Genomic DNA, 12979 nt, shown 5'->3' with positions numbered 1-12979 from the left:
ACATAGGTCTAGGATTTGAACCATAGAGAATCCACAAGCCAATAAATTAGGCAGAGAATGTGGTAGTTATCTGCCATCTTACTTTGATTCTGCCAACAGCAAACTAATGTAAATAATAGGTCTTCTGAAAATAAGAGCCATTTACTTTGAAATGCTGGGCTGCATATTTGATCAAGAACATGATATTAAATACTCCATTCACAATATATAGACTATTTTGATGTTTTATGAGATATTCAAGGTAGTTCATTGTTTTTGATTTCCTCAAGAAAATTCAAGTTTTGGATAGCATGTTCTTTCTTTATTTCATTTGTATTTTCTTGAAAACACTTTTTCATGTTATCTAAAGTTCAAGTAAACAATGAACTTTGTATTTATTCTTGCAAAATTCCATTAAAATTTTACGTGTTTAAATTTTTTGAGAAATGTGACAAGGCTCAGATAAACATAGAGTTTAGATAATAAGTACATGAATTTGAATAGTATGTTACCCCAATTCTTTAATGCAGTATGTACAATTTTGTCACTTTTTCATTTTAATGTTTAGTTCCGATAACCATTATGGAATTATTCAAACAGAATAAGCTTCTCCGTGTGTATGTGGATTATACCTGAACCTGCACTGTAAGATATAAAGGAGCATGATTTTCAAGCCAAAGATATCTTGAACTTTCACCCTGCCACATACTCCCAGTGCTGTGTGCAACACAACACTTAATTTTTTTTTTTAAGATTTATTTATTTACTTGAAAGAGTTACACAGAGAAAGGAGAGGCAGAGAGAAATTTTTCATCCAATGGTTCACTCCCCAATTGGCCGCAGCAGCTGGAGCTGCGCTAATCCGAAGCCAGGAGCCAGAAGCTTCTTCTGGGTCTCCCATGTGGGTGCAGGGGCCCAAGCACTTGGGCCGTCTTCCACTGCTATCCCAGGCCACAGCAGAGAGCTGGATCGGAAGAGGAGCAGCCCGATCTCGAACCAGTGCCCATATGGGATGCCGGCACTTCAGGCCAGGGCGCTAACCCACTGCGCCACAGCTCCGGCCCCGACAATTATTATTATTTTTTTTTTTTGACAGCCAGAGTCAGACAGTGAGAGAGAGAGACAGAGAGAAAGGTCTTCCTTTTTCCCTTGGTTCACCCCACAAGTGGACGCTAAGGCCGGTGCATTGCAGCCAGAGTGCTTTGCCAATCCGAAGCCAGAAGCCAGGTGCTTCCTCCTGGTCTCCCATGCAGGTGCAGAGCCCAAGGACCTGGGCCATCCTCCACTGCCTTCCCCGGACCACAGCAGAGAGCTGGACTGGAAGAGGAGCAATTGGGACAGAATCCGGCGCCCCAACTGGGACTAGAACCCAGGGTGCCGGCGCCGCAGGTGGAGGATTAGCCTAGTGAGCCGTGGCACTGGCCCTGACACTTAATTTCAACACCCCGGTTTCACCATTCATGGAACTTATCAGATATTTCTAAGCTAAGGAATAATGTATCTTATTGGAAACTAAATCAATCATAAATAACAAGGGATGCCTCAAAGTTGATGAAGTTTAACACTTTGTGTCATGGGTTTATATTGTCTGAAAAATACATAATTAGTTTGACCCACATTTTATATTCATAGCAATAATAATATCAATTAGTTTTATTTAACAGAACACTATTTTAAGTTCTTTACTAATAGCTCAGTTAATCCTCACAGTAGTATATTTATTATAACATCTGTGCATTCTAAGTATAACACACATTTTGTGTTCCCCTCAGCAAACTGCCTGTTATCATTTCTGTTTAAAGGCTGAATATATTGGGGGCTGATACCTGCTATGAAAGAACACCAAGTCTCCAAGTAGGTCTGCTGGATCCAGATGAACCATTGTTTCATGTTTTTGCTAAAGAAAGCCAAGCTGAGTCTTTGTACTCCGAGCCCCTGTCCTCTTTTGGTGTTCCTTGAAACTTTACCATGCTATCATTTTTAACTTACAAAAACATGTTGTTCTTTTGTTATTAACTTCGATGCAGAGTTACATTTTAAATATCTTGCTTGAGTGTCAGTCACCAGAGCCCACAAGAGTGATCTGGGGGACAAAGGATTTTTGTCTATTTCTGTATCCTTATCGTAATATATATTTTGGATTTTGTGACGACCATGTCAAGGTAGATATTGTTTATTTTTGCACAGGTTTCTATTCTAGAAATAATAAGTGGTATTTGAATTCTAAGATGTATGCTGTTGTCTAGCAGAGGGAAAGGAGCTTGGAATTAATTGTTGAAACTGTAGAATGTTAAATCATCCAAAGGAGAGTAAATGTTGTGGGAAACAAAAATGTTTTTGGCAGATTCTATGTGTTTTGACTTGTATTCGACTATCTAAATTCATCATGTGGTTTTTTTTAAGTTAGATCCATAATAATTAAATGATGATTACAAAATTTAACCATGGCTTTTTCCCAGGATGACATTTGCTAGCCACAACTAAAATATAAAATATTTGCTCACCTAGCCCTTATGTGAATAAAAGAAATTCAGGTTTAACCATTATAATAATCTTAATTAATGAGAAAAAATTTAATTTTGTTCATTAGTACACTAAGCTACTAGTTAGTAAACAAAGTTTGATAATAAATTATTCTGAATGGAAGTGTTGCAAAATTGTTAGAAATAAGGGTCTTATTATCAGATCAACCAGATATTTTCAAGCATCTACTATGTGATCAGATACTGAGACTAGTATGTAGTGATGAACAAGCACAATTATGCTACTTGTCTTTATGAGTTCTACTGTCCAATAACTGAGATAAGGCATAATAATCAATTGTATTTAAATATACAGTGGTACTTAGTACTGCAATGGAAAGGCACATAAAGCTATGCTATTCTATGCTATTCTATGTTACTGCCTAGTAACTGTAATTAACTTGGTCTGGCAAAGATAGCAGGGAAGTACTGTGATGGAGTTGGGATAACTTTGTATTGCTTGTGAACAGGTTTAAAAAAGACTGTGTCCTTGAAATGAGCATTTTTTCCAATTGAGACATTTTCCCTAAAGGAATAATTTGGAATGTGCTAAGCATTTTATTTATAATAGCAAGGCATTGTTTTTTTTTTTTTTACCAAAATATTGAAAATCTTAAAATACTCAAAAGCAAGAGATTAGTTAAATGTAACACATCAAAAATTATGTTGACTGTTCAACAAAGAAGAACTCCCTCAATGCCTACAGGGTTTTCCATGGATTTCCTTATTACATGTTAACTAAGAGTAATCTTTCATTCTTTCCTGACAGCATTCTGTGAAGAAGGCTGCCGATATGGTGGAACATGTGTGGCTCCTAACAAATGTGTCTGTCCATCCGGATACACAGGAAGTCACTGTGAGAAAGGTAAGGCAGCCAGCATTTTGGGAGATAGAGAAAAAGATTTGAAGGAAGATGGAGTCAGAAAGAATGGAAGCCTTTGTTCTGAGTATAGCGCTGTTGGGAAGCTTTTGCCCTGAGTATAGCACAATTGGTTGACTTGACACATGGTGTTGTGATGGTAGAAGTGACTTTCACAACGTGGATACCTTTTGATTACTGCATAATAGGCTTCCTCTCTCTGAAAATAAAGCTTCATTTGCCCTCCCTTCAATGTGTCTAATTTAACAAGGTCAAGTCCTTTCTCTGCTGTGGTTTGCAGTGTGCATTTTTAGTGCTAATTAGAGATAAAGCCTGATGAACTGACCTGCCCCACTTATCATCTATTGGGTAGCATCACACTCGACTATTGGAGTTATAACAATCTGCTGTGTCAACAGAATCTAAATTAGCTACACATGCTCCTTGTGTTAAAGTACATTAAATAACTTCAACAGCAGGTTTATTGTTGTGCTTGCTATTTATTTTAATATTGGTTTATTAGGAACATTATCATTCATGGACCTGATAAAATAAACTATTAGTATTAGTGAGAGTCCATAATATGCACCTTTCTGTTTACAACAAATGTAATTTCTACACTTAGCACTATGTGGTGATATCCAGTTTTCTTGTAGACTGAAAATGTTTTGCTGTCTGTGTTCAAATGAAATTTGTTGCTCAATGCCAGTGACTGTGTCAATTCAAGCAAGGGGTTTTTGCTATGTAACAGTAATTATTTCTTTTCCCATAGTGTTTTATTAAGCTGAAGTCACTGCTTGTGTTTTTCTAAGTGGGCATAGCATAATTGATGCTTCTCATATCATAGCATAGAAAAATGGAAATAGGATACTGTAGTCATTATCTCAATTATTAGATGAGAGAGAATGTGTCTTCATTTGGTGCTGAAAATCTTAGCAAAGCTCTTGTTTCTTTCCCTTCCTTTTTAAAATTTCTAAACTTAGAGATACATTTTATTAAAACCTATCCTGACCAAATATTGTAGTGCACTGTTTATATGTCTATAAAGAAAACTACTCCATTTAAAAACATGCCATGAATTATTTTATGAGGAAACCAGTGAATAGTATATGTAGTATAATTTCCATATTTCATTATTTTGTCAACAAATGAAATTACATTTATTAAAAATATTTAATTGATTTGCCCTAAAAAAAAGAGATACACAATGCCAGATACTGCCTTTGAGCAGCATGAAAAAATTACCACAAGTCGTTAAAAAGAATTCCTTGCCAAAAGCAAAGAAACATAATGGTAACTTAACACATATGTCCTATTGCACTGCATTTAATTTTAATTAAGCTTTCTAAAATAAAAAAAATAATAGATTCTAAATATTCCTCCAGAACTGCTATGTTTCTATATATTTAATATAGAGACATTAATGAGGACAGAGTGGTAAGGAAGATAACATCAATAATAATGTACACTAAAACTAGTGATATGCCACTTATTATATAATAATTATTTGTCAGGTTTTTAAGTGAATATTTAAACAGTAATAACAAAAAAGGTAGATATTATTACCTCCATTTCATAGATGACAAACTAAAGCATAGCTAGGAAAACTTCTACAATTGCTAGAAGTGAGAATAAAACTCACACTGCATCTCACACAACCTGTATTATCAGTCCTTGCATTTTCTCAAGGAAAATGAATGGACTTCTTAGAATAAGATTCTTGGTCCACTTCTGCAGACCGGGTGAGGCAGAACTCTGGGTAATGGGTCCAAGAATCTTCATTTGCACCAACATACTCCAGTAACTGTAATATTTAAGCACAGCATCTATATAAATTTCTTATTTTTAAATTATAAATAATTGTCATCCTATTTGCATGAAAATGTCTTCTCTATGACAAGACTGATGGATCAATCACTTTTGAGTAAGAATTTGACTGGGATATGATCAGGATGTACAAATATGTCAGCCTATTATATCACATTTTCTCCCTCTTATATTATATGAATTATAAATTGCTAAATATAATTCTTAGACATTGGGTATCCATAACCAGTGTCTGGTGAATCAGACTGTGAGAATGATACAGGATTATTATGTTATATATTAGGTCATAATCTAGCAAAAAGTGATTGGGAAAATGTTAGAAGAATATTAAAAAAATTTGAAATGTTATAAAAAAGTAGCACTTGAATTTTTCCCGCAGTTTCAGAAATGTTCAATAACCTCACATAACCATTGAAACTATCACAGTCTCAAAGCCTTTTAAATGCATTGTAAGTACAAATAAAGCACTCAGGTTATCAATAAATGGCAAATGAATCATTTACAAATATTATCCAATCACAATAAAATTTTTGGTACTTGTTATTTTCTCTCTTACTTCTCTGGATTTATAATTTTTAAAAAATAAATTTAAATTGTTTTTATACTAAGGAATGATTATCTTAAATCTTATAAAGAACATAAAAATTATAAAAAGGGCTTCATTTTTCTAGTTTTGAGGTCTTTTAACCTTTTCTAAGAGATATGATTTCTTGCAGAATAATTTATTTTAAAATTATTATTATTGCTATGCCCAAGGGACTTACAAATATGTAGATAGAGAATAATAATTTGCCCAAAACATATTGTCCATCTAGCTGGTAAAAAGAATGGTCAGAAATAGACTTCTACATTTTTTTTTTTTAATTTTGAATTCTGCCTCTATTTTAAGATATCTCATTTGTACCTACCGCTATTTCTGGGGGGAAATTTTAACAATCATTAAGAGGATATATATAATAGTTTTATAACAGAGAAGAAAATATTTATTCTCTTTCCTCTCCAGGTGCCATAGGACTGTGGGGTGGTCATTTTGGAAAAGGATAAATGCAAAGTAGTTCATCCAATTCACAGCATTCAGGAGAGTTACTCAACTTTCCTGAATGTGTGGTCTCAGGATCTGGCACAGGGCACATGCCCAGTAAATAGCAACTTCCATTATTTATGTTGCTATTTTTGTTGTGCAGATTCACAGGAAAGAGTAAGCAAGGTTTATGTGGGAATGATAAAAAGGAAATGTACGCAGTTTTGAGGTTTCTAATTACCCACCCAGTTAAACCCCCAAGTAAAAGAATGGATGCAGATGGGCTTTCAGCATGCCATTAAAGTCACATGAGTGTGAATTTGGTTGAAGAATTTCCTGTATTGGATATTTCTAGAAATAAATAATGGAACACAGAGGCACTGAACTAGAGGATGACAGAACAAACCCACCATTACTGAGCTCATTCAAGTTTAAAGATAACTATGAAGCCTTGTTCTTAGTCAGTGCTCTCTTCTTTTCAATCCCTCCCACCCAATTTTCCTCTTCTTTTAGAGGTAATGAAGAAAATGAGCTCCAGATCCAACCCATTTTCCCTGACTCCAAAAAGAAGTTACCTATTCTTGTGCCAGTACCAGGCTGTTTTGATCATAACTGCCCTATTCTATGTCTTGAAATCTGGTACTCTGATGCCTACTGCTTTATTTCATTGTTTAGGATTGCTTTAACTATTCTGGGTCTCTTGAATTTTAGGGTCATCTTTTTTCAGAACTGAGAAGAATATCTTTGGTATTTTGATTGGGATCACATTGAATCTGTAAATTGCTTTGTGTAGTACAGACGTTTTCATGATATTAATTCTTACAAAACATGAACATGAAAGATTTTTCCATTGTTTTTTCTCCTATTTCTTCCCTTAATGTTTTGTAATGTTCATTTTAGAGATCTTTCACATCCTTGGTTAAGTTTATCTCAAGTTTTTTTGTAGCTATTATGAATGGAACAGATCTTATAACTTCTTTCTCATCCATAGCATCATATTTGTATAAAAATGCTACGTTATTTAACTTATATAGTTTTCACTTAAATAGACATTTTGAGATACAATGATTTTTTTAAGTTTTTATTTAATGAATGCATTTTTCACAGGTGCAACTTTAGAAATATAGTGGTTCTTTCCCCCATACCCACCTTTCCACCCCAATTCCCATCACACCTCCCTCTCTCTCTCTCATCCCCTTCTTCATTATGGTTCATTTTTAGTTTGATTTTATATACAAAGGACCAACTCCATGTTAAGCACAGATTTAAACAGTTTTCACCCCCCCACACACACATACAACATATAGAGTACAGTCTGAGAACAAGATGTGCAGTTAATACTCATAGTACAACTCGTTAAGGATGGAGGTCCTACATGGGGAGTAAGTGCACAGTGACTTCTGTTGTTCCTTTAATAATTAGCACTCTTATTTATGATGTCAGTGATTACCCAACGCTCTTGCCATGGGCTGTCAAGACTGTGGAATCCTTTTGTGACTATAGACTCCATCAGACTTGGACACAGCCATTAGCAAAGTGGATGTTCTCTCCTCCCTTCTGAGAAAAGTACATCCTTATTTGATGGCCCTTTCTTTCCACTGAGGTCTCACAGAGATTGTTTGTGTAGGATGTTTTTTGCCACAGAGTCTTGGCTTTCCATTCCTGAAATGCTCTCACAGGCCTTTCAGCCAGACCAGGAAGCTTTAAGGGTTGATTCTGAGGTCAGAGTTTTATTTACAGCAAATGTCATTCTTGGAGTCTGCTGTGTGGACTGCTTCCCGTATTAGACATTCCTTCCTTTTTAATTCTGTATATTATTATTACCAGATATTTGATGTTATTTATATGATCAATTTTATACTTAAACCTATCTATATGTTGACTTTAACATTTAATATGATCATTGTAACAATTAAGATGGCATTTATACCACCGATTTTAATGGGTTTGTAGTCCCATGACAAGTTTTTAGGCTGTACCTTTCAAAGTAAGTCTGTAGAACTATATGCAGAACTGTACTGCTTCACAGTTATAGACTACCTCCTCCCTCTCTTATTCCTCCTCTTATTTTTTACTGGGATATTTTTCAAATTGACTTAATATACATATGATTATCTTTATGTTACATAAAGAGTTCAACATATAGTATGAAGAAAAGACAAAGAAAGAAAAAATGGAAATATAAAATAAAAAGTAACAATAAAAAACGGTCCCTCAACAGTCAGGACAAGAACTATTCAAGTTATTTATTCTAAAAGTGCCAATTTCACTTCTATAGCTTTAATTTTAGGAGCAGTATTAATTCTCACAAAGCAAGGAGAGCATATGGTATTTGTCTCTTTGGGACTAGGTTATTTCACCAAATATGAAGTTTTCCAGCTTGCTCCATTTTGTTGCAAATGACCAGTTTTCATCCTTTTTTTACTGCTGTGTAGTATCCATAGTGTATATACCCCACAATTTCTTTATCCAGTCTTTTGATGGGTATTCAGGTTGATTCCATGTCTTAGTTATTGTGAATTAAGCTGCAGTAACATGGAGGTCAGATAGCTCTTTTGTTTACTGATTTTATTTCCCTTGGGTAAATTCGCAGGAATGGAATGGCTGGGTCATATGCTAAGTCTATATTCAGATTTTTGAGGTATCTCCATCCTGTCTTCCATAGTGGCTTTACCAGATTACATTCCCACCAATAGTGGGTTAGGGTGCTCTTTTCCCAACATCCTGTCCAGCATTTGTTCTTTGTTAATTTCTGTATGAGGGCTACTCTAACTGGGGTGAGGTGAAACCTCATTGTGGTATTTACTTGCATTTCCCTGATGTCTAGAGATCCTGAACATTTTTTCATGTGTCTGCTGTTTATTTTAATATCCTCTTTTGAAAAAATGTCTATTAGGTCCTTGGCCCATCTCTTAACTGGTTTGTGTGTTTTGTTATTGTGGAGTTTTTTGATCTCTTTGTAGATTCTGGTCTTTTCTGGTTTCAACTTTGTTGATTTATTCTCTAATTTTAAATATTTCTCTTCTCTTAATCGTTTTGGGTTTGGTTTGCTGCTGTCTTTCTAGATCTTTAAGGTGTACAGAGAGTTCATTTATTTGGTGCCTTTCCAGTTTCTTGATGTAGGCACCAATTGCTATAAACTTTCCTGTTAACACTGCTTTTGCTGTATCCCACAAATTTTGGTAAGTTGTATTATTTTTTTTATTTGTTTCCAGAAATTTTTTGATTTCCTCTTTTGACATATTCTATGACCCACTGCTCATTCAGAAACATATTTCATTCTCCATGTGTTTGCATATGTTATAGAGATTCTTGAGTTGTAAATTTCCAGCTTCCTTGCATTATGGTGTGAGAAGATGGTATGATTTTGATTTTTTGAATTTTCTGAGACTCACTTTATGGCCTAGCATATGGTTAATCCTAGAGGAAGCTCCATGTACTAGGGAGAAATATATGTACTCTGTGGCTGTGGGGTGGAAGGCTCTGTAGATATCTGCTAGGTCTATTTGGTCTATGGTGTCGATTATCTCTGTTGTTGCATGGGAGGTGGAAGTGGCAGCCCACTGCCTATACTGAAAATGTAAACAATCAATATGGCTTCTCCAAGCTGGCTATAGCTCCAGTTGTGTGTGTGTGTGTGGGGGGGGGGGGATGAAAGACACCGATGGAGTGTGGTATGTTCAACCTTTCCTCCCTTCCCCTGGAATATCTCCTGCCCACTTAGAGCTCCAAGTGCTGTTCACCAAATTTCCTCACGCATCACTGTCTGTATCTCTGTGGGCTTGCAACCTTTCACCTGGTTCACTGAGGGAGCGGTGCCTGTCTCCTCACTGGATCCTGCACCACTCCATCTCTGCACTTTGGGTACCTCTCTGCTTCCGTGGCATGGACTCAAGCAGTCTCTGGTGGACTCCTGGGCCACTCTGCATGAACTTTTTGTGATTCCACAGCCTGCTTGTATCTCCTCTACTCATTAATTATCCATTTTTCTCTGCGCAACTCAGAACATCCCACTGCTGTACCGCCATCTTGCCTTAAACTTTTTCGAGATGTAATGACTTTGAACAGCCCTGTCTTTACTGCTGAAGAACAGTTTTCTTTTTTTATACTATTTGTTGAACTTTTTACTTAGTATAAACTAATCTTATGTGTATAAGTTATTTGAAAATAGATCTTAGTAAAAAGTAAGAATGGGAATCAAAGAAGGAGGAGGGAGAATAGTGGGAATGCAAATGGTAGGGCACATAGGGTGACAAGAATCACTAGGTTTTTAAACCTTAAATAATAGGTTTCTGTGGAAAAAGCCATCAAAAAGCAACAACAGAATTAAATACAAGAAAAATGCTATTGATTTTTATGTTGATTTTATATCCTGCAACTTTGCCAAACTCCCTTATGATTTCCAATAATCTCTTGGTGCAGTCTTTTGATAAAATACTACATCCTTTCATGATAAAAACAAAGTTAAGCAAATTTGATATAGAAGGAACATATCTCAACACAGTCAAGACAACGCATGAGAACCCAGAGTCATATTGAATGGGGAAAAATTGGAAGCATTTTCACTATGATCTGTAACCATAAAAGGATACCCACTGTCACCATTTCTATTAAATGTAGTTCTGGAAATTTTGCTAAGCCATTAGACAAGAAAAAGAAATCAAAGAATTAAAATCAGAGCTATTGAGAGCTATCTTACATGCCTGGCCTTGATCCTGCCAGGATATCATTTTGCCAGCTTTCAAACACTTGGAAAGATACCTTAAGTCATTATCATCTTCATCTCCTTAACAAAGAATAGATTTTGAAGTCATTTCATATAATTGTAGGAAAAATTCCTCTGGTCAAAACAGGGATTTAGACTAGAAATTAAAGATACATCTTCAAATAGTAAAGAGAGTTCTGGACTGCAGGCCAGAATATTGTGTTCTAACACTAATCTGCCTTTATGGAGTGAAATATGCATTAGCTCCATGCAGATCTATGTTAGCTTCAAAATTTTACATTCGATGTTTCTTGATTGGCTAATTTTACCCTTCTAAATATACATATAAAGTCATCTATTAGTGTCGGTAAGCCAGTCAGTATTGGAGTTGGGATTCAGATCCATGGATGACTGAATCTAAATTTTCTATACTTGGCAGTGTAGTGCGCTGCCTCTTGATGATCTTATCTGTGCTCAAGGCAATTATGCCTAATAAATTATGTGGAAGACCAAATAAATTATATTCCCTTGTGAATAATCAGCCATCATCTCCTATTTGGTTATAGGCATTGTTTTATATATCCTTTCAATATCTTCATTGTGCTTAAAGCAGGAATAGGATAAGCAAAATAGGGGTTGAGAACAAAATCTCTGAAGCTATGCTAGCTCAGTTTAAGTTGAGGTTCCGCCGTTTACCACTAATTTTCAATTTGCCACTAAAAGGAGGGATATCATTGTTTCCTATTCTGTAATATTATTGTAGGGTTAACTGAGATAGGCTTTTAAAATCATTTAGTAGAGTGGCGCATGGCGATTGTCTGCAACTGATACCTACTGTTAATTTTATCCTCAGTTACCCAGTGGATAAAGAGGATAAAATTGAGACTCAAAAATAGTAGGCTGCATTTCCAAGAACACTCTGCATGTAAATGTTACAGGCATGCCTTATGTTCATCTCTGATACTGAAGTTTCTCCAGTCCTTCTACCAGCTCTTATAGCTGTCCCTATACCATGCAAGGGTGAGATGCTTTTATTCATATCATCTTTTTCAACTCATATGTGCTCCATTCCCTTAAGAATGTTTTAAAAATTCTTATTAAGTGAATGCATATTAATTTATATCAAGGAATTCCATTCTTGGGAAAGAGAGAGATTAATTCAGTACCCAAAAGAGTGTCATGTTTAACTTAAGTATAGTTCCTGAGGAGATCTATTTACTATTGTTTCCTCCTATTTCTTGGAGATTAAATTAAGATTCAACACCGAATTCTCATGATATTATTGACAGCATTTGTATCTTTGTACATAAGCAGACCTGAGGCCTAACTGAAAAGGCCATCCCACTTGTTCTTCAAATATTTCCTTAGTTCTCTGTTGATTGCCAAGATTCTCCCAAGTCAAATATTCTGATTCTCTAGGTAGCATTAGGAAATTCTATTGAATTCTATTGAATTCTACTACTTACTAGGTATATGAATGGGGGGAACCTCAATTTTCTGTGTAAAATGAGAATAATTATCCAAGTAAAACCTTACAGTTATTTATACTGTTTCATCAAGCAGTCTTAAGAGTTTGCAAAGAAAATAATCAGATATGGGTTTGTAAATGATGTTTGAGGATACATGTAATATTTTTAAGTGGTGACACTTAAAAATAATAATATATTAGAAACATCCTGGATATATAATAAGGTCTTAGTGAAATAAATTATATATAAAGGCATTTAAATTTATCGAGATATTATTTAATAATAAGAAAAATATAGTATATAGTTAGGAACATGAACTCTGGAAACAGATTTTCCAGTTACAAGATTGGCTTCATAATCTTGGGAATTATTTAAGTTTTTTGTGCCTCAGTGTCTTTACTAGTCAAAGGAGACCAAAACCTGCAGCGTTTTATTGGAGAATATTTTTTTAAATTTCCTAGTATCTGATGAGCACTCAATAAGCACTGGATAATTATCAAATAGAAATTACATATCCAATGTGTTTCAACTTTAATGCACATACACTAAATAGATAGAGTACTGTAGCTGGAATTTGGGTCCTTTCAGGACAAAAAA

General features: G+C 35.1%; 1 protein-coding gene across 2 annotated transcripts in view; it reads left to right on the top strand.

Annotated features, from left to right (window-relative positions):
- Positions 1–12979, top strand: part of NELL1 (neural EGFL like 1) — a 1044338-nt gene that overhangs the window by 821385 nt on the left and 209974 nt on the right. For both annotated transcript variants that reach the window (XM_062198070.1, XM_062198069.1), the window contains one exon: positions 3271–3366. In XM_062198070.1, coding sequence (XP_062054054.1) covers positions 3271–3366 — 96 coding nt within the window. The remainder of the gene's footprint in view (positions 1–3270; positions 3367–12979) is intronic.

Source organism: Lepus europaeus, chromosome 7, assembly GCF_033115175.1.
Source record: "Lepus europaeus isolate LE1 chromosome 7, mLepTim1.pri, whole genome shotgun sequence".
NCBI classification, from domain to species: Eukaryota; Metazoa; Chordata; class Mammalia; order Lagomorpha; family Leporidae; genus Lepus; species Lepus europaeus.
This window is presented reverse-complemented; position numbering and strand designations above follow the sequence as displayed.